Source organism: Polyodon spathula, chromosome 37 (genome assembly GCF_017654505.1).
Source record: "Polyodon spathula isolate WHYD16114869_AA chromosome 37, ASM1765450v1, whole genome shotgun sequence".
NCBI classification, from domain to species: domain Eukaryota; kingdom Metazoa; phylum Chordata; class Actinopteri; order Acipenseriformes; family Polyodontidae; genus Polyodon; species Polyodon spathula.
Window position 1 is genome coordinate 1820292 of NC_054570.1, and position 22939 is coordinate 1843230.

Consider the following 22939-nt stretch of genomic DNA (forward strand, 5'->3'; position numbering starts at 1 on the left):
AGAAAGGGTGCTCCCTCCATTCCAGGGCAGGCTTGAGGCACAGAGACTGGACTGCTCCCTACCTCCCTCACCCCCCTAAGAGAAAGGGTGCTCCCTCCATTCCAGGGCAGGCTTGAGGCACAGAGACTGAACTGCTCCCTCCCTCTCACCCCCCTAAGAGAAAGGGTGCTCCCTCCAGTCCAGGGCAGGCTTGAGGCACAGAGACTGAACTGCTCCCTCCCTCCCTCACCCCCCTAAGAGAAAGGGTGCTCCCTCCAGTCCAGGGCAGGCTTGAGGCACAGAGACTGAACTGCTCCCTACCTCCCTCACCCCCCTAAGAGAAAGGGTGCTCCCTCCATTCCAGAGCAGGCTTGAGGCACAGAGACTGAACTGCTCCCTACCTCCCTCACCCCCCTAAGAGAAAGGGTGCTCCCTCCATTCCAGGGCAGGCTTGAGGCACAGAGACTGAACTGCTCCCTCCCTCCCTCACCCCCCTAAGAGAAAGGGTGCTCCCTCCATTCCAGAGCAGGCTTGAGGCACAGAGACTGAACTGCTCCCTACCTCCCTCACCCCCCTAAGAGAAAGGGTGCTCCCTCCATTCCAGAGCAGGCTTGAGGCACAGAGACTGGACTGCTCCCTACCTCCCTCACCCCCCTAAGAGAAAGGGTGCTCCCTCCATTCCAGGGCAGGCTTGAGGCACAGAGACTGGACTGCTCCCTACCTCCCTCACCCCCCTAAGAGAAAGGGTGCTCCCTCCATTCCAGGGCAGGCTTGAGGCACTGAAACTGAACTTCTCACCATAACGGTTCTACGCACCGAATACAATTTATCACAGAGTAAGAATACTATTACAAACAACAACACTTACCAAACATGCTGAGACCTTGACGTAGATGTGGTGGCGTCTCCGATGAAAACATGTCCCGGTCCGTTTTGTAGAGACGTTTCAGTCTTACTTATTTAAACGATACTGTTATTGATAAGGCGCTGATTCACAGATAATTAGATGTATGTCTTGGGTTTACAATATCGCGGGTTAGAATTGTTTTTGAATGTATTCAATGATAATAACTGACACAAGTAGAGATGCGTATGTTTTCACATGTGAAGAGCTGTCACGAACCGTGTTCATTTATCCATTTATAATGACGGCGATGATAAGTCTCCAAAGCGCGCACCCATCTTGTTGTGATAATAAATACATGAATGAGAGTTCAGTGTTGATTGTGCAGATATGAATGAATGGACACAGTGTATCTCTGCAATAGCGCAACACCGAGGCACAGACTACCACAGCAAATAACCAAATAAACAAATATGAAAGCTTGGACGTTTGTCCAGAAATGGATTCTGTTTCCTTTCAATCCATGTTCATTTTCGTTGACTTTCTCCTGGTTTTTCGTGTTTTTATTATACGAGATGGAGAAGAGTGCGGTCGGGAAGGGTTAACTAGGCCTGGCTCTCATCCTTGGCCTCGCCTAAGTCGCAAAGGGGCGGATGTGCGTAACTCGAATGCAGATTATTTGTATTTAAACCGTTCGGCGACTCAGCAGTCGTAATAGTAAATAATAATAATAACAATGACAAAATCACCGACTCATTAAGTAAACAACGTGTTAGTGTACGACTCCCACACTAACTGAGACAAAAAGAAACGATAATATTAGCTACGATAACGAAACCTTGCTATGTCTGTCTGTAACATTCACGTAAAAAGCCACCACTGTTCCCAAGTTTTATTTATAATTAAATGTTTTAATCAAAACGTATCACCTCGTCTACAGGTAAGCAACTGTATCAGAATTCACATAAAGAAACATACAGTAAACAAAACCAAAAAATAAACACGGAATTAACATCCAAATTACTCTACTTTGTCTGAGAAATCCAAACCCCAAACGATGCTTGTATTTGTGAGTGCCTGTGTGTTCACAGTTACATATACACTGTGCCGCGTTTTATTTTGGGATATTCTCAATTATAATTTTCAATTATAATAACCAAACAGCAAAACTATTAAACAGACAACTCGAAACACTGCTGGTATTTTATGTTTGTTTACACTGACGATGCTAAAAGTATTGATCGACCTCCCTCCCAAGCAATATAACCAATTGCTAAACACTTTACCGACAGTAACCTGCACAAAGCAGACTGTATCTTTACAACACAGCTCCCCTCTCGAGTGCTGCTATTATAAACGCGCCCTGATTCTGCAATTCCAATACACAACTGAAATCTGATACACACACCTTGCAATAAAGCATCTCCTTAAAGTTGCTTTTAAACAAAGTGCTTTCCTCAAAAGAACGGGTCTAAATAAAAACCTCTAATAATAATAATAATAATAATAATAACAACACGGCAAGTATTATTAATCCCAGTTCAACTGTAGCAAAACAAGGCGTTACAAAGTCAATACAAACATAACGGCAGTGTACATTAGATTTTAAAATAAATAAGAACCTTAAACCAATAGCCCAGGCTTTACCGTATTTACCAGTAGGCACAACCTCATTGCACTACAGTATCACCGATACGCGTGTTACCGTATTAAGATACTGTGAATCACCTCAGATACCCCCCGTACCACATTATTATAGTACAATACAAATATCGCATGAATCTCGACAGAAAACTGCCCTGTGCGCGCTAAACCAAACTCACAAGCTGAGTTTGAATGATCTAGCACGCATTACCATGGGGAACAACACGTTACACACTCTCAAACTCGAGCTACCCTCATAAGCTCAGTGAAGTCCAGCCGGGGTAAAAAGATCCTGCACACGGATATGGTGCCCAAACCAACACGACTACTACTGACAATAACAATAACAAAATTAATTGATTATTGATATTCTGCAATGGGTGTTGCCCGATCCACACTTATTATAGAAGTAGGTGTTTCTGACTAATAAAAGTTGTGCAATGTATTTATTTTTCCCGTATCTCTGCGGCTCTTGTGTTAGTATCGTGTAAGCAGGTTCACTTGCTTGTACTGCACGTTGCACGCAATGAATGCCGGTGCTGTTGTTATTCTGACCCGCTTGTAGTATGCGCAACGCTGGCGCAGAGTAAAGAAGTCTAGAGTCCTCCTTCTGCAATCAAACACGCACCTCTCTCGCCTTCTGTCTTTCTTTCCCTGACTTCATCTGGCGTCGCGATATACATCATCATCATAATAATAATAATACTAATAATAATAATAATAATAAGTTAATAAAGCACAGTGCACTTCACAAGCGTTTCAAATGAATGCGTGTTGCTGGTGGGTTCTCCGCTCTGTATTCCACATCCCTGCGCTATAATAGAGGGGCTTTCTGTCTCTCTCGCTGGGTTGATCTTCTTTCTTCTTTTTTTTTTTTTTTTAAATCAGTCCGTTTTCATGTTCTCAGTTCCATTAAATATGTTATTATTATTATTATTATTCTATATAAAGATGGTCTCTTTTCTTTGCAATGTTTTTGTTTGCAGTTGGTTGGATTTGGCAGATTTGTGCTGCACAGGCTCCGTAGCAAAATAGTACTAATAAGAGCAGCAGAAATCCACCGAGTGCTGTAACACTGAAGGGCAGACAGGAATAACGCTACTATGAAGTCGCATAAGACATCTTACAATGTAGCAGTACTAGCAGCACACGTCTGCCAGGATATGTTGCGTCCCGACGCGTTGTCTGGCGAGGTGACAGTGATATCGTGTGTATAATCGCTTGCCCTCTCAGGGTAGCAGCGTCGCATTCACAATATCCACAAAGCTCGTCTTTTGCTTTTCTAAACAAGATTAAACTAGGTTATCCGCTCCACCCCCTCCTCCCTCCCTCTCTTAACCAGCTACAGCACGCAAACTCGGGTCTGTGCCATCCCGCTCTCCCATAGGTCGCCAAGCGAGGAGACATTCACCTGCCAACCGCGGCTCTCCAAGCTGATTGGCCTCAGTCAGATCGGGAATGTCAGTCATATGCAAATCGCCTGCCAAACGGTTCTCAGGTTCCGATTGGACAAGAGGTCGTTATGATTAAACGCAACTCTGTGGGGGTGTGGTCGCTAATTGGTTGGCGGGTTTGCTGTCTATTGTGACGTTTCAGCTGGCGTCCCTTCATTGGCCGATCTTTTGGTCTGACTCAAGAGTTGCAACAATGAGTTTGCATAGCCGCGCCCTCCCGCTATCACTGTGAATGGATAACTGCGTGATTGATGTGAAAGTTAGCAAATGGTGGTGGGAGAAGGAGATATCGGCCAGCCATTCGCATGACAGAGGACCCGCCTTGGCTGGGCAGTGCCCCTCGGTGGTGAGTTGCAGTTCTGCCCCAGGCCACTAGAGCCGCTAGTGTCTTACTGTATAAGAGCTGCCATTAACTTACTGAAAAAACCACAAACTCTGACCTTGCACAAGTGGACCTTTTCACTTCCATCTGACACACACACACACACACACACACACACACACACACACACACACACACACACTGACACACACACACACACACACACACTGACACTGACACACACGCACACACACAGACACTGACACAGGCATGCATGAGATCAGCGTGCTCTGAAGAGTCTGGGAAACACCACGCCAACATTGCAGACTTAACCCTTCAGTCACTAGACTGCTGCAAACAGGACACAGGCTTTCCAATCTGGGGGGGGGGGGGGGGGGGGGGGGGGCTAGGTTGCGCTAGTGGGTTAATGTTAAACTGAACACACTGAAGTGTATCCATAAGTTGACAGTACAAATTCTTTTAACAGCAAATTTAAGCTTCTACCAAATGATTTATTAGTGAGTGAGTCAGTCTGAGTCATTGAGAGTTAAATAATGAGATCACAGACACAGAGTGAGGAGGAGGGAGAGAGGGGGAGACAGTGTGAAAGCTGTCCTTTATATTTTAGAAATGTTTTCTCATGTTAGAACAGAAGTGGTCCTCTCAATCACACACACCCATTTCCTTCCTCTCTCTCTCAGTTAGACACTGTGTCACAAAAAGCATTACCCTGACCAGAGAGGAGGGGACAGAGAGAGAGGGAGGGAGAGGCGCATGGGAGGGGGGGGGGGAGAGAGAGAGAGAGAGAGGAGGAGGAGGAGGAGGAGTCAGGGAGAGAAAGAAAGCCTGTTCATATTCCTGTATGAACTCCTTGACTGCATCTTTTTTTTTTCTTGTTTCCAAATAATCACGTGCGTGTGTGTATGTGCTGGTTTATTAGGAATGCAATCACTGGGACATAAATAGACAAAAAGTGACTCACACGTTACTCTAGAGTGGAAAAGAGGGAATAAGGGAAAGGGAGGGAGCAGGAAAGAGAATGAGAGAGACAGAGGTGGAAAAGAGGGGGGGTTTGAAGTGAAGGGGAGAGAGAGCGGTACAAACATGAGTTTTCTGTACAGGAAATGAGAGGAGAGGAAGGGGGCAGTCTGTACAGTGGAGCCTCACTGCTCACTACAGACTTCGAACCAAGAAAACACCCAGATATATTGTTCTGAAAGCCTGTTTAAACTTCTCCTCTGGGACTGACACACACACACACACACACATTTACCAGCGCATTCACACACACACACTGCAGAGGACTCTGCAATGACTCCCACATAGTGCAGATTTCCTGTTCTAAACTCCAGAGTTTATGTTTAATAAGACAGGTTCTGTCAGGTTTCCCTCCCTTTGATCCAATGCGCACTACAAACAAACCCACACACACCGACAAGCACACTCACACAGTCACACTTTTAATCTTGTCCAGCACTCAAAGCGTTAACCTGGGGAGGCTGCCAGGATCACCTGTCAATCAAACCACAGCAAACAATGTGGGTGTGGTCAGCTGAGGCTGCCAATCAGTGATGCTGAGAGAAAGTCCCTCCCACTGCCCAATCAGACACCACCTTCTGTAGTAAACAAGCAGGACCAGTTAACCCCTTCAGGTACAGAGAGAGGTCTGGGTTTACAGTGTGTGCGCACACACACACACATTGCAGACACTGAGATACACACTCACACACTGAAGACACTGAGAAACAGACACACACACACACAGACATATTTATTAATAAGCAGAAAGCAAGAAAGACAGACCCTGTATGATTGACTACAATGCCTGCAGTGTGCAGAAACTCCCTGCGCTGCTGTGAGGGTGTGACACATAAAGGCCACAGGGGGGAGCTGCCGCTGCATTTGCAGTGCATGGACAAGCGATCAGCCCTCACACAGGGAGCTCCACCATCTAATTGAGATTATTGATCAAATGCTGATCAATCGCTACAGTATCAATGACAGCTTAAAGCACCTCAGCGGCACACGAAAGCACCCCCCCCCATTTTTCACTGTGACACCTCCCTAACTACCAGGTACATCACTCTTACATGCTTCACTGAAACAACTAGATGAAAATTACAATTTTTTTTTTTTTTAAAAGGAAACAAATATAATATAGGTCAGTGACCTGGAAATTTAACCCTCATATAAACACCATCTTCATTCCCCACCACCCCCCCCCCCCCCACCCACCCCCTAACAGAGTGTAGTAGGTAAAAAGCTCAGGTGTGTCTTATTAAAACCCGGGACGGATCAAACTGCTGTGCAACGGGAGTCTGCTTTCCATCCCTGCGAGTGCTTCTCAGGTCAGTGAAACCAGGGAGTCAGTGCTAGTACTGCTAGTGCCAATAAGAGCAAGAGAATGGATTCTAACCCTCCTTTTCTTGCCCCTGCTCTCTCTCTCTCGCGTGCTCGCTGATTCAGGAGCTGTAGGATGATTTAACCTCCCCTTGTTTACAGCCCTCTCTCTCTACTTTTTGTTGGGGTTTTTTTTTTTTGCACCAATTACGTTTTCTTTGATTAAACTTTGCTGTTGTCATGGCAAGCGAGGGCTGCCACTCGACTGGTGGAGAGCTCTGCTGTTGCCACGGCGACCGCTGGCCTAGCGCTGCCCACGGCAACAACGCTGGGAACAGGAAACCCATAATAACCAACTGGGACCAGTGTGTGTGTCTGAATGACTTGCTAGGGAGGAGGCAGTTTATATATATATATATATATACACACATACACATATACACACATATATAAAAAACACAGGTTCGTATTATATTGTAACAGACCTGTGTGTACAGAGCAAGGGAATACTTGGGACAAACTTACCAGGGCACTAGCCCTGCTGAACTCCCCTTGTTCAGGTTTATCATTTCAAAATGACCGGGTATTGTAGGTGCTGGGAGTCTGAAGAATCGGGCTCTGAATGAACTGATCCCGCTGCTCAGCACAGTGTGAATATAGGAGGCTCACCTGTGAGTCTGAAGAATCGGGCTCTGAATGAACTGATCCCGCTGCTCAGCACAGTGTGAATATAGGAAGCTCACCTGTGAGTCTGAAGAATCGGGCTCTGAATGAACTGATCCCGCTGCTCAGCACAGTGTGAATATAGGAGGCTCACCTGTGAGTCTGAAGAATCGGGCTCTGAATGAACTGATCCCGCTGCTCAGCACAGTGTGAATATAGGAGGCTCACCTGTGAGTCTGAAGAATCGGGCTCTGAATGAACTGATCCCGCTGCTCAGCACAGTGTGAATATAGGAAGCTCACCTGTGAGTCTGAAGAATCGGGCTCTGAATGAACTGATCCCGCTGCTCAGCACAGTGTGAATATAGGAGGCTCACCTGTGAGTCTGAAGAATCGGGCTCTGAATGAGTCCCGCTGCTCAGCACAGTGTGAATATAGGAGGCTCACCTGAGTCTGGACCCCAGGCTGATCCCGCTCCAGAGGATGGTGAGGGTTAGTCTGGTGCATTCACATTAACCCTGTGTGTTCACTGTGCTTGCTTGTCAGCGTGCTGTTTTTTCTTTTTCCTGTCACGTGGGAGGTGGGATGCGAGTGTCCTGTTGTCACGGCAACTGCCCCGGCACACAATGACATCGTGCGTCAGCAAAGCCACTCACTGCCTCTCTCCCCTTCTCCCTCATCCAACCTACACACTCTTTCATCTAACTTTCCAATCATCCTCTCCTTCCCTCTGTATCTATCCTACACACTCACTCACTTTCAGTATTAATGAGTCCTTCACTTCACCCCCCCTCTCTCTCCCTAACCTTTTATCTATCCTGCATACACTCACCTTTTACCCTCCCTCTCCATCTGCCTTGCTCACTCATTCATTTTGTCACTACAGCATCAGTGAATCCCTTCTCTCACCCCCTCTCCTGCTGTCTCCTCTTCTCTTTTATTATTAATAATTAGTCATTTTGCTGACGCTTTTATCCAAAGCGACTTCCAGAGTCTAGGGGGTGAACTATGCATCAGCCGCTGCTTTAGTCACTTCCAATAGGACCTTGTTTGTTTTACGTCTCATCAGAAGATCGGAACACAAGCAGGTTAAGTGACTTGTTCAGAGTCACACACACACACACACAGTGAGTCAGTAGCCGAGGCAGGATTTGAAGCTCCTTTCTCTAACCACTAGACCCCAAAGCCTCCCTCCATCTATCCTACAGACTCACTCCACCCCCTTATCCTATCACATCCTCTTTCTCCATTTCAAAATTTGAAAAGAAAACTTGAGTCACAGTAATATGTATTCAACCTCAGCTCCAGTAACTTTCACTCTTGTGTTGTCTGCGAGTGTCAGTTTGTGTGGGTTTGTCTTAGTTAGTCTCAGTTGCTCTTTGTGTCGGTCTGTCTGCGTGCGTCAGTGTGCGAGTGTGTCAGAATGTGTGTGTGTGTGTGTGTTTGTCTATGTCTCTCAGTCTCAGTTTCTGTATGTGTGTGTCAGCGTGATTGTGTCAGTATGTGTCAGTCTCAGTTTCTGTGTGTGTCTATGTGTGTCAGTGTCTCAGTTTGTCTGTGTGTGTGCATTTGTCTATGTGTGTCAGTTTATATGTTTGTCTACGCGTGTTTGTGTCAGTCCAGGTTTGTCTGTGTGTGTTTGTTTGTCTGTGTGTGTTTGTGTCAGAGTCAGTGTGTGCGTGCTTGTCAGTGTGTCTCAGTTTTTCTGTGTGTTTCTCAGTTTGTCTGTGTGTGTTTGTGTCAGAGTCAGTGTGTGCGTGCTTGTCAGTGTGTCTCAGTTTTTCTGTGTGTTTCTCAGTTTGTCTGTGTGTGTTTGTGTCAGAGTCAGTGTGTGCGTGCTTGTCAGTGTGTCTCAGTTTTTCTGTGTGTTTCTCAGTTTGTCTGTGTGTGTTTGTGTCAGAGTCAGTGTGTGCGTGCTTGTCAGTGTGTCTCAGTTTTTCTGTGCGTTTCTCAGTTTGTCTGTATGTGTTTGTTTGTCTGTGTGTGTTTGTGTCAGAGTCAGTGTGTGCGTGCTTGTCAGTGTGTCTCAGTTTTTCTGTGTGTTTCTCAGTTTGTCTGTGTGTGTGGGTTTGTCTCTTGCTGATGCTATTAGTCCCATTAAGACCTCTCTGATAGGAAACAATGACTTCACCCAACATCAGCTCTGTTATGTTTATAATATTCCTATGTTAATTGATGCACTAAAGATCAATTTGAATTCAAAGAAACGGGTTTGTAGTGAGAAAAAACAGAGAAAGAAGGCAGGGTGTGAGAGGGAGGGAGGGAGGGAGGGAGGGAGGGAGGCGTACTAGAGGGAGGTACACTGGTGTGTCTGGGCGTGTCTGCTTACCACAGAACAAGTCTGGACACAGTTCTGAGTGCTGGAATGTGCAGCTCAAACAATTAAGACAAGCACTGACACACTGAGACTCACACACACACACACACGCATACACACTGAGACACGTGCACACACACAGAAACACTCACTAAAAGACACACACGCAGTGAGACACTCACTAAGATACACACACTGATATGCAGTCTCATGCATATCAGGCATGTATACAAAACATTTAATTTCACACACAACAAATCTGACTTTCAAATTGCCTCAGTGTTATACTGTGTGTTTAATTCGATAAGGTGACAAACACTAGTGTAAAAGTCAATAACACTGATGAAGGCACTAGAGCCCAATGCTGGTCTGCTTGGCTCAGTCTCTTCTAGTTTCAATAACACCGATGAAGCACTAGAGCTTAAACGCTGGTCTGCTTGACTCTGTTTCATCTAGTTTCAATAACACTGATGAAGACCCCAACCTGCCCCCCTGCTGTTCTCTTACCTGTCCCGGGGCGGCCCATGATGATCTCCTTCCTCGGCGCCGGGTGCGAGAGCTCGGACGGCACGATGACTGGCAGCAGTGCAGTGGGGGTGGGGTGGAAAGGCACGGGCTGCTGCAGGTGGATCCCGAGGGTGAACCCCGAATTCAGAGCGGAGCAGGAGGAGGAGGAGGAGGAGGGGCCTGCCTGGCTGACAGAGCAGGATGAGGAGGAGTTGGAGGAGGAGGAGGAGGAGCAGACTCTGCCCACTATAACGCACCCGTTGGTTGCCTGGTTCTGCGCTGCTAAGTGGGAGGCGTTAATGGGGACCGGCATCTGGAGGCCAGCGCTTTTAACCGACGGGCAGACAGAGGAAGACGATGAAGATGATGAAGGAGGAGCAAAAGGTGGTCCTACAATGTTCCCGGCTCTTGCCCCCGCCGGCCTGGCTGTCCGGGGGCCGGCCCTGCTGTCCAGGGGCTTCTCTGCGAATTTGGCCGGCAGTAAAGGCACATCGGGGTTGCGGACAATCACTGGGGAGTCTCTCTGGGACTGCTGCTGCTGCTGCTGCTGCTGGGTCAGGGCTGGGACCCTGCGCACCGTGGGGGAGGGGTCGGAGGTGAGGGCCGAGGGGGGAGGGGAGAGGAGCAGGGGCAGGGGGGAGGAAGAGGAGGAGGAGGAGGCTTGGCACCCCCCAGTTGCTGCTGCCGCCGCCGCTGCTGGAGACATGGCCCTGAACCCAGCCGGCGTGGAGGGCAGTGTAGGGGTGTGGGAGACAGACTCCACGCCAGAGTCCGTGCTGTCGCTCTTCTGGAATTCCAGAGGGACCGGGAGGCAGATTCCCAATCCTGCTGCAGAGGAGGAAGGGGGGTGGGAGTGGGAGGAGGAGGGGGCATTGCCCACAGCTTCCAGTTTGCGTTTATTAGGGCTCATGGGGACGGTGAAGGTCAGGTTGGTGTGGAAAGTGGGCAGGATCCCTGAGGAATGCCTCTCTCTGTCCCGGTGCCCTGTCCCTGGGAGGGCCCCGCTGTGGTGGTGCAATCCCGGGGCCCCCTCTGATTTGGGGGTGCTGGCGCTCACATGTCTGTGCCTGGCCCCCCCCGACACCCTCTGAATCACAGGGGAGGCCGTGATGGGGCTGAAGTTGGCTGGCCGGAAGCCGAAGAGGGGGGAGCGTGAGGGGGAGGGCGCCGGGGAGAAGGGGGACTGGTTGGAGACGGGGGAGAAGGAGGGGGTGCCGGAGCGCGAGCTGCCCAGGGAAACCAGCATGTTGGCCGCCTCGCACTCGTCGAAGTCGAAACGGGAGAGGTCCTGCGAGGAGGAGGAGGGGAGGAGTGGTAGGGCCAGCCTGGGCCTCGAGTCAGCCCTGCTGCCACTGGTCTCGCTGCTGCTGTCCCGGGACGTGTCCTCCCAGTCAAACTCGCTGCTGGCTCTCCCGGTCCTGGAGACGGGGTCTGAGGAGAGCCGGCCGCTGCTGCCCGCCCCCCCGCTCTCCATCTCCTTGGTTCTCATGGAGAGGTGCCGGGAGCAGTACCCCCTGCGCTGGGACTCCTTCATGCAGCCCTCGCGGGAGCACAGCCGGCGCCACTGCTTCCCGTTGAACTTCTTCCGGATGCCGTTCGGGGTGCAGACCACGTCCCCCTTTTTGTATTTCTGCTGGGCCGCAGTCAGAGGGGTGCGAGAGCGAGAGGAAGATCCGCTCCCCCCCCCTCCTCCTCCTGCCCCTGCTCCTCCTCCCCCTCCCAGCCCCCCCGGTGTGGTGCAGCCGCTCCCTCCTCCTTGGCTGCTGCTGTTGGCGCTGCTCCTCCCGCTTCCTGCTGACGACGACATAATTTCCTGGCTCAGCAGGAGGGGGGAAGGCTGTTCGGGGAGGAGGAGGCATCGATTGGAGGAGCCACCTGTCAGCACCAAAGGCAACACTCCCCCTCCCCCTCCCCGAACCCCTGTCATCGGAGGGTACCCTGCAGACTTGGAGGGGGAAAGAATCTGTCTCTGAGAGCCATGCTGTTGCTGCAGGGAGGCAGGGGGTCCCCGGGAGCCTGGCCGCTCCACCCCCCCATCCTCCACCACACCTCCACCTCCTCTGTCCAAAAGCAAAGCCACGCTCTCTGCCCTTAAAGGGGAGGCCATGTTCAGGCTGATCTTGGACACCTCCATGTCTTCGGGAGGGGTGTGGTTCTGTATTAGCGGATGCTGCTGCCGTTGGTTCTGGTGCTGGTTCTTGTTTTGGGTCTCCCTCGCGGAGAGCAGCAGGAGGGGCTGGTTCTGTGCTGCAGTGGGCTGGAGAGACAGAGAGGGGTGCAGAGAGCTGAGCTGCTGTGGTTTGAAGTGAGGGCTGCTACTGCTGCTGTCGTCTCCAATGGCCATCGCGCTGCTGCCGGCAGGAACGCTAGTACTGTTATTATTATTGCTGATGCTGCTGCTGTTATTGGTGTTAACGCTTATAACCCCGCGGGCGGCACTGATAGTGCAGCTCTCCTTCTCCTCCTCCATCTCTTCCGGAGTTTGTGTTTCGCTGGCGGAAGACAGACGAGGAGGAGGAGGAGGAGGAGGAGGAGGGCCCCCACTGAGTCTCTCACTGCTGCCCTCCTCGACTAAGACACCTCCCCCTCCTGGACCCATGAGTATTACTGCTGCTGCCGAGGTGACTGAAGAGGAAGAGGAGGGGCTTTCCTTGTTACCCCCACAGGGAATTTGCAGCAGCTTTAGGCTTGAGCGGGCAACCCAAGCCCAGTCCTTCTCTTGACCGGATGCACCTGGGTCACTGTTACTCCTGTTGGCGTCGTTGTCATCATTATTATTATCATTGTTCCTGTTATTATTCCTATTGTTAGGATTATTATTGGAAGCTCTGTCAAACCGCACCCTGTAGGACTGGGGGGGTCCGGGGCTCGTTTCCGTGACGACCCCCTCCCTGAAGCGGCTCTCGTTCTGGCCATCGCGGGCGCACACCCTGGTTCCCACAGTGATGACTGCATTGGGGGGCGGGGCCTCATCCAGAACGGGAGGCAGCGGCAGGGGGGGGCCCTCGTAGAAGGCCAGTGTGCGTTCCCCGTGGAACTGCACCCCCAGACCCTGCAAGAGGCTCCCCTGCGTCTCCACCCCGCGCCGGGGACCCTGCCTCCTCCGAGCCAGCGACTGCTGGGACGGGATCCCCGGCTGGAACTCCCACTGCTGCTCTGAGGGGGCGAGAGGCGGGGGCTGGGAGGGGGGTGTGTGCATGGCAGGGAGAGGCGGGTGTGGGGGGAGCCTGGCTGAGGTGGAGCTGTTCGGGGCGGGCGGGTTACAGTTAGGGTTGGCGTTGGCTTCCTCCAGCTCGGAGTCGGCAGAGTGCTCGCTGGCGGTGTCCGTGGAGGAGGAGCGTACAGACAGCAGACCGCACTTACCCTCCTGGTTGTTTGCGTCGTCATTGTAGTTATCATTATTGTCGTCTTCATCATGTTTAGTATTGTTGTTGTTATTTTTATTGTCGTCGTCATCGTCGATGCTGTCGGGTTCTCCTTCTGCGTTGCTCTGACTCGCTGTCTTCCTGGCGTCCCCTTCTCTTCCTGATTCCGGCTGTGCTGCCGAGGCTTCTCCCAGTCCATCCCGCCCCCCTGAGCTGGCGAGATTCGAACTCTGGGCCTCGCTGCCGTTGCTGTCTTCCCGGCTGCCATCAGAAGCAACCCCACTACTGCTGCTTCTGAGTGGAGAGGCTCCCACACTCTCCAAGGTGCCCCCCGACATGGCCTCCGTATTCCCAGCACCCCCTGCTTCTCCTTCTCCTCCTCCTTCTCCTCCTCCTAAACCACTCCTGTAATGCTCCAACGTGTACTTCTTTTTCGGGGCGCGGGATTTGAAGGTGGCGGTTTTCCGGCTGGAGGGAGGGTTGGTGCTGGTGCTGCTGCTGGCGTTGCTAGAGGAGGGCTCCCCTGTCCCACAATCCACCTCTCCCAACCCCAGTCCTCCTGTGCTCTGCGGGCGCTGGCTCTCCCTGGCCCTCGCCCCTTTGCCCTCTCTGAGCTTGGAGCCCTGTGGAGGGGGAGGGGGAGGGGGAGGGGGGGGGGGGGAGAGGGGGAGGTGCTGTGGGAGCGGATGGTGTTGGTGGCTCCCTCTGCTGGGAGAGGCCGCTGTGTCCTGGCTCTGCACTCTGCTGTTGGAAGTCCTGCCCTGTGAATGATGTGTGTCCGCTGGGCTCGCTTGCGGTCTGCGCTGAGCCCCTGTTGAAGACTGCTGCTTCTCTCGCTCCCTCTCCGTCTCCCTCCCCCCTCCTGTAGACTCCTGGGCCCCCTGGGCACCGGGGGTGCTCTGCTGGGCCAAAGGGACGCGTTTCTTCCCTGCTTTGGTCCTTGTGGAGGGGGGCGAGCGCCCCCCTTGCTTTTTCAATGGCATCCTTCTTTAAGTTTCTTTCGTTCTCTCTTCCTTTCCGCCTCTTCTCTTCCTTGTTCCTTTTCTACTCGCCCTTAAGACGTTATTTACAGAATCTGAAAAAAAATAACAAATGCACACACCCAAAAGTAAATAAATTTATGAACAAACAGAACATCTGTGCTTTTATAAGGAGTTATGTTGTAACTTTATACAGGCGCTGTAATTCACAGTGTTTTATTGCGTGGTCAGTTTGATCCCTAGGTGTAGTTGCTGCAGGTATCCACCAGGCAGAGAACAGACAAAAGGGAGCAAAAGCTGCACGTACTGTGCATAGTTCTTAGTTTCAATACGGAAATGTGGGTTTTAAGCCGGTGCAGCACACAGGGGGTCTTCATGACACGTAACAAGCGCACAGTCCGTGAAGGGTTAAACAGTTTGTATGAAAATGGAGAGTTAATCGGATTATAGTCAAATGAAATCCGAAACGTTTATAAGGAGGCCAGGAGTGTATGATAAAAGTTCGCAGATGATTTACAAACCACTAAAAACTCAAAATCAAAATCCAACAACAATTCATGTTATAGTGATCGTAATACTAATACTAACACTATTACGATTATGAATTAGTCATTTAGCAGACACTTTTATCCAAAGCAATTTACAGAGACTAGGGGGGGGTGAACTCTGCATCATCAACAACTGCTGCTGCTGCTGCACAGTCACTAACTAGCTTGTTGTTTTGTGTCTCATCCGAAGGACGGAGCACAAGAAGGTTCAGTGACTTGCTCAGGTTCAGCTAGGATTTGAATCTCCTGGTATCTTCAACCACTGGAACACGAAGCCTACTACTACCCCTACTAATAACAATAATAATAATAATAATAATAATAATAATAATAATAATAATAATAATAAAAAAACTTGGTGAAATTCACAAACAGGAAATGAGAATCATCATTATCTGTCTTGAACTTTCACACACTGAACAGCTCTAAATCAGAAAGGAGAGAGAGAGACAGAGCGACAGAGGGAAACAAACAGAGAAGAGAGATAGACAGAAGGAGAAAAGTGGGAGATGAGATAAAACAGGAGAGATGAAAGGATAAAGAGGCAATGAAAAAACAGAGAGAGAGGAGGGAGTGGGAGGAATGGAAATTCTGGTCGGTTTCACACTGTTTTTTTTTCACATGTTCAGTTTTAACCGCTTCACTGCTGGTTGAGTGACGTGCCCCCGTTTCAAAGAAAGGCAACTTCCTTTCTGTCTGATATTAGCACTGCGGCCATGACATCACCCAGACAAGCTCTATCTCCCTCTGCAGCTCTCAGCTCTCTGACTACTCCTCTCAACCCAGATGAAAGCCATTAACATGAACCCGCTAGCGCCACCTAGCTCCCCAGACTGGAACCCAGGCCTCCAGAGGAAAGGGAAAGGTTAGTCTAGTGCATTAACATGAACCCGCTAGCACCACCTAGCTCCCCAGACAGGAACCCAGGCCTCCAGAGGAAGGGTAAAGGCTGGTCTAGTGCATTAACATTAACCCATAGTAACATTCTGTCCCAGTATTTATCCATCAAAACAATTTTTTTTCTAACAAAACACAAACATTGCTGTGCGCTTGAGTGTGTGTGACAGTGAGCGTGTGGAGAGGAGAAGCGATTGATGTTCACTCTTAAAAACCTTGTGTGAGTCATGTGAACCCAAGCGCCTGTCTCGAAACAATGGCGAAGCAGGGATCTGGAAACGGTCACTCCAGCACCCCTCACTCAACAAAAACATAAGACAAAGCAACTAGAACGGTGAAGTGGCCTGTTTCATCTTTAAAGAGTTCTTGATTGATGCAGTTTGCTGAGCAAGCCTTGGGGCAGGCTTGAGAGGGCGTTTAACCCTGTCTCTGTGGGACTAATGACTAGAAATGAGACCAGCATACAGTACAATGAGTCCCATGGCAGCAATGAAATAAGAATTTGTGCGTTGTCCCTGACCAATACCAACGAATAAATAGATTACGAACAGAGATTCCAGCTTTGAAAGATAAAAATCCCTAGCACCTATGTCAAAGTGTATGGGGGGAGGGAACACTAGCACAACAAAAATGCTACATTACAAAATAAAATTAATAAATACAAAACAATGGTTAATCCCTGCACCACACAGCTTCTCAAAGAGGCCATTTACCCTAGGCAGTCTGACAGGGTTAAGATGCTCTGAGAGCCTCTATTTTGCCATTCAACCTGTGGTTCACGTCACTGTTTTTCAAATTCAAAATAAAATAAATGATCCAGTCTTTACGGACTCTACTGATTATACATATGCAATATATACGCAAGTGTAAGTAGCATTAATGTACCCAGAAATACTTTTCTAACCATTATTATTACAAAACTAACCCATACCGTAAAGTTGAACTGGTGTGTAATATATATATATATATATATATATACACACACACACACACACATAGATAGACAGATAGGTAGACAGACAGATAGATCTCTAAAGTAAACTTCTGGCAACTCTCAATACTGTAAGAGAAATTATTTTTTTAGATTTTTGTACCACTCAAGCTCATTATTCAAATGTTAATTAACACAATATTGACAACATAATTAAATACAGTCACACAACTAAGTATAGTGCACACAACTGTACCTTTTAATACTTTTCTTATTATTTAATACAAAACACTGGCATTTGAAGATGAAATAAAACGTATCAGCTTAACTTCTGGTAACTCAGTAATGAAGCAAAAAAGGTGTGCGTTCTTAAGATCGTAAAACTGTATTCCCTGGCCTAAAGACACATTCTCCTGTCGCTGATACATCCTCTCAGGACGGCAAAGCAAGCAGCTGCCCTTCCACTTTACTGAAGCAGTGGATTGCTACTGGGTGTAACCCAGTCTCTGTATCATTGCTGTAATCTGCTGGGAGGGTGAAAATGCACTTTTCAAATCCGTGGTATATGTGTGCATCGTTTTTTTCAACAGTTGTAGGTTGATTCATAGGGTCATGTTAATGCACTAGATCAGCCTTTCCCCTTCCTCTGGAGGCCTGGGTTCCAGTCTGGGGAGCTAGGTGGCGCTAGTGGGTTCATGTTAATGCACTAGACCAGCCTTTCACCTTTTTCTGGAAGTCTGGGTTCCAATCTGTCGGAGCTAGACAATCTTATTCTTCGCCCCCCTCCTCTCTCTCTCTCTGACTCACTGTAACCATGGAAATTCCTTTGAACACCAAAGAGCCAATAGAATCATTTCAATGCCGACGATATCGCAGCCCATTGGAGGATGGAGGTGGTGGGTGGGCGGGGACAGGCGAGTGGGGAAAGGCAATTAGAGAACAGTGCCGGCTTTGGGACTGGAAAAATACTAAACACTGAACAGTTCGGCCTAGTCTGTCGGGGGGGGGGTTCTAGTGCTCTGGACAAGTGCAGGGATTTTCCCACATTCTGTCAATTTTAACTCACGGTTAAAAGAGTTCTTTAATTCTGAATCAGTTGGAAAGCAAAAGTAGAACTCATACTGTATTGAGAGTAAATTAAAACATCTAATAAATTACATCTACAAAAAAAAAACTCTCTGGAGTAAAAAAAAATATAATAAATAAAGAATGATCGCGCAACACCTAGGCATGCAATGACTGATCAAGTCTTGAGTTATTACTGATAGATCGGTTTAGATTACTTATTGAAAACCAGTCATGTGATTTGACTCTACAGGCTCAGACAGATATGATACAGGAGCAGAGAAAAAGCAGAGAGTCTGAATGGTAAGCATCATACACAAACTAGAAAGGATGGGTGAACACAACTACTACTAATAATAATAATAATAATAATAATAATAATAATAATAATAATAGTAGTAGAAATAGTCATAATAAGAAATAGAAATAGTCTGGTTGCTTCCCCCTGACAGGCAGGTCTACACTAGCAGGTCCAGCACTCCTCCCAGGAGCCTCGGGGCAGGCAGGCAGGCAGGCTGCAGCTACAGACAGCTATCCTAGAGCTGAAGTGTACACAGCAAACACAATCAAAACAACACAGAAACAAACTGCCACTGCTACTTCACTGTCTCAAAGAGCAAGGCAGACACTCACTGAGCTGAGCTGTGCTGTACTGTACTCAGCTGAGCTGTGCTGTGCTGTACTGTACTCAGCTGAGCTGTGCTGTGCTGTACTGTACTCAGCTGAGCTGTGCTGTACTCAGCTGAGCTGAGCTGTGTTGTGCTGAGCTGTACTCTACACACTGGGAAGATGAATCAGTGACTGTATGTATGCAGAACTAAGGGGTGTGGGGGTTTGGGTCATATGCTGTTTAACTCCCCCCCCCATCCCCAGCACTCCCTCACTCTCTCCAGCAGTTGCTTTTGCTCACACACACACACACCTTGTTTTCTCACTAAATATCCTGGGTATCCCTGAACAGATAAATCGTGCCGCTCTTACAGCAAAAGATCTTACAGAGAGATGAAGGAAAGCATTTCCACACCTGCAGTGGCACCCAAAAATGCTCCAATCTATTTTACTACTAACCCTCTCACACAGGAATGGAAATGAGACTCCTGCTGTACAGCAGTGTCACCCATTTCCAGCTTTCATTACCAGCTTGATTAGCCACAGTGTGTATAAGTAATAAGATCAGGTGTGTCTTATTGATGTCATGGTAAAACAAACCCCCCAAAATGTTCCAGTCCATTTACTACCAACAAAAACACAAAGATCCAATGGATAGACAATCACAGATAATCCTCCAATCAACACAGGCATGGCAATAAGACACCCACTGCAGAGCGGTTTGCTCCATTCCTGGTTTCACTACGAGTTTAATGAGACACACCTGAGTGTGCTACCTACACGCTGCAGATAATCAGCTCACAGTAAAACCTGGAGTGGGTGAGATTTCAATGCACTTTCCTCTGGAGGCCTGGGTTCCAATCTGGGGGCTAGGTGGCGCTAGCGGGTTCATGTTAATGCACTAGACCAGCCTTTCATCTTCATCTTGAGGCACAGAGACTGAACTGCTTCCTCCTTTCCTCCCTCACCCCCCCCCCCGCCAATTCCAGTCACATATAACATGAGAGGGATGCAGTACTAACAGTACAAGTAAAATCTACTAGCACAGTGCAGTATGCATGATACTTACTATAGCAGAAAGGCCTGGATTTATCAACATAGCACCTCAAAGGGAAAATATACTGTGCATATAACGAACACATGTACATATAAGATGGTATGATGAGACAGACAGACAGACAGACACACACACACACACACACACACACACACACACACACACACACACACACACACACACACATATACAGGGGCAGAAATATGTAGTGCTGTGTTTTGTTTGACTTTACTGTAGTATGCTACAAGTCATGTTAAAAAAATTTAAAAAATTTAAAAAACAGACAAAAGTACTAGTTTGCGTTTTATACATATAATATTATTAATTATTATAATATATATGAAATAATAATAATAATAATAATATAATAATAATAATAATAATAATAATAAATAAATAAATAAATAATAATATATATTATTATGCCCTTTACTAGGGACGGGAAATTCACCCCAAACAAAGAGACATTGTTGTTAATAGTGTGTAATGTTTTCGTTTATTCTTTATTTTTTGCGTTCTTGTATTTTCGCAAGAACATAAAACTTCCCCCCCCCCCCCCCCCCCCCGGTTTTTCTTCGCTCAGTACAGGAATTACTACGAGAGCGGGGCAGGATTAGATTACTATGTAAAAACTACTCGGCTACTTGACACTTACCACGAACCAAACGAACGCACCTCGGTCACGGGGGCCACCCTACGACACCGCCCCACTCGACAGCTCCGACATCGCGGCGTGTTATTTTATTTTCCTTCAGATAAAAAAACAAAAACACATCATACAAATTAACACACAAAACTCTGCTCGCTTGTTTTACTCCACAGACACAAAATGGTGAATGAACCTCGAACAGCTGGCCCGTCTAGCCAATCAGAATTCACTGACAGGTACAGTAGCCAATCCCCGCGGCCGCAACTCCTCGGGGGCGGGGCGGACTGTCAGAATCAGGTTGACGGGCGAGCCCAGTCGGCCAATCCCGGGTGGGAGAAGGCTCGGAGAGGGCGGAGTCGATGGTTTCCGTGCTTCAGCCCTGGCATTTACAGTAACCAATCCGAGAGCCAGGACGCTAAGTAACAGCAGAGAGAGGGGCACAGGGGCGGAGACAGAACTCAAGTGGCCAATCGCAGTCGCCCGGCCCTAGAGCACAGGGCTTGTTTACCAACGCCAAACACGCAGGCGCTGCTCTTCCCCGCACAGTGGACTCTGGGTATTGTAGTTTTTAAACTCAACTTCCAAGGTTTAAAAAGCATAACCCCCCCCTCCTCCCCCCTCCCCAAAAAAAACCTACCCATCCCACAACTCGGACACCGTCAAAAAGTAAAAGGAAGTGGGAGCTAAAACGCTACACTTTTAAAAAATAAAAATGTCTTTGTATTTGTATTTTTTTTTAACTTGTCAATTTCTACAGGCTTCTGCAACCTGAAACATTTTTAAAAAATGGAACACGATTTTTTCAAAACAAAACTCACCGTCTGTCACCCTTTTTCAGCCGCGCTTTTGTTTCTGTTTCTATTTTTTAATTTTTTTTTTTTTTTTTTTTTTTTTTTTTTTTTAATAAACTCTGGTGAGACTCTGTGTTTCCGCTCAGCAACAGATTCCTTTTCCTAACCCAATCACAGCGCGCCCTTCGCCTCTCCTGCGACGTCACCGCTTAACACAGTCCGCCCTGTCCAGCCGGGACGAAGAGTTCGAAGGTGACGTCACCATCCCGCGTTCCCATTGGCCGTGTTTCGACGGGTTCTCTGACCAATGGCGAGGCGGAGTGGTGATGTCAACACGCGTGTTGCCACCAGCTGTAGCGGGTGGGCGTGGCCTGGAGTAAACTCGAATTATCTCGTGGTGTGTGCGCGGGTATGTTTTTACTATGTTTTACACACACACACACACACACACACACACACACACACACACGCACACTATATATATAGTGCGTTTGAATTTGACTTTGAATATATTCGCTTACCAACCTACATGGCAAAGCAGCTTAAGTAAAAGTATAGCTTATAGAGAAAGGAGATTTAGCAGAGCTCAACTGTTTCCACTGTTATGTACAGTATTAATAATGGCAGATTGAACAACTGTACTGCTGCTGCAATCTATTAAACTGAAGGCTAAATCATGACAGACTCTCTCCCTGCTTCCCAGCCCCTAAACTCTAACCACTAGACTACTGTAGACATACACACACACAGTGAGACACAACACAGTGTAGTAAAGCACAGAGAAGATAATGAACCAGCCCCCTTCTCAAAGTGTACTGCTTTGGTATCCTGTGATATGAGGGATGAACACAGGGGGCGCTATTTACAAGCAAGTGCATATTGTCAGAGTGACAGTGAGTAAAGTGTTGCATATCATGAACAATTAGACAACTAGAACGAAAGGGCAGCTCCTGAACTCATATAAGCAACACAGACGTATCAATGAATACAAATAACAATGCCACTGGAGTAATCGCAACATGAAGCACTCAGAATGGTTGCAAACGTCCTACACAAAGGGAGCAGTACAACAAACATAGCATTGTCTACCACTATTACATTAACAGAGATTTGCATCATCATTCTGTTAAAGGGAGGTCTCTTAAAGAGGAGCTCATAGTCTCTTGTATGTAAATCCGTTGGGCAGTACAACGTTCTTTTATGTCAACTGTCAATCACCCCTCCACCCCGCCACAAACAGACAGACAGACCGACAGCAAAAAAAAAACAAATAAATAAAACAATAAATCAATTGAACAGACCAACAGGTCTTTTAATAATTCATAATAATAATAATAATAATAATAATAATAATAATATAATAAAATGTCAAAATCACTTTACTTTAGTAGTGGTGAAATGGTTCTAGATTGTGGCAGTCTCTAGAACACATACACTTTACACAAATCTATTTTTACCTCTTTCAGGACAGTTAACAATTGCTTCTTTCAAATAATGTTTCTGTGGCTAGCACTCCTTGGAAGGGGTGCCAGTGATCATGTAAAGTAGGGCTCATGAGAGATAAGAAAGTGAATTGAAGAAGCCGTGGTTAGCACTCGTTTAAAGCAAGACCAGTGAATGTGGGGTTGTGCCGGCCTCCCTCCCCAAGCTCCTGATTAAGTGTTTTTGCAGCAGATAGTGGATTTGCACTTCAAACACAGTTTGATATCATCAGCTGGTAGGTGCTGATTGAATTCCCCGCTGAAGTGGAACTGATTTTCAAAAACACACTTACACTTTACTGAGACGCCCCCCTCTCCCAATCATCTTCATTGGCACTGCAGACAAACAGGCTGGGGCACTTCAATGGCAATGCAATGGCTCTGTATTATACTGAGAGGCAACAGTAGCATGAGTACAGGGCAGCTACAATGGGGTAAGGCTGGTAGAATGGGGCCGCAGTGTGCTAACTATACCCTTCCCAAACAATATGCAATGG

The 22939-nt window shown here is 47.9% G+C and overlaps 1 protein-coding gene across 2 annotated transcripts in view; it reads right to left on the reverse strand.

Moving 5' to 3' along the window:
- LOC121304194 (protein capicua homolog) overlaps nucleotides 1–21044 on the reverse strand; it is a 33379-nt gene extending 12335 nt beyond the window's left edge. Inside the window, exons 1-3 of one of the 2 annotated variants that reach the window (XM_041235164.1) lie at nucleotides 20989–21044; nucleotides 20177–20270; nucleotides 10070–14509 (exon numbers count right to left, since the gene is read on the reverse strand). In XM_041235164.1, the coding sequence (XP_041091098.1) occupies nucleotides 10070–14417 (4348 nt within the window). In that variant the 5' untranslated portion in view covers nucleotides 14418–14509; nucleotides 20177–20270; nucleotides 20989–21044. Of the gene's footprint in view, nucleotides 1–10069; nucleotides 14510–20176; nucleotides 20359–20988 lie in introns of those variants that run through there. The other variant, XM_041235163.1, reaches the window with a different exon arrangement.
- Nucleotides 21045–22939: the final 1895 nt, after the last annotated feature.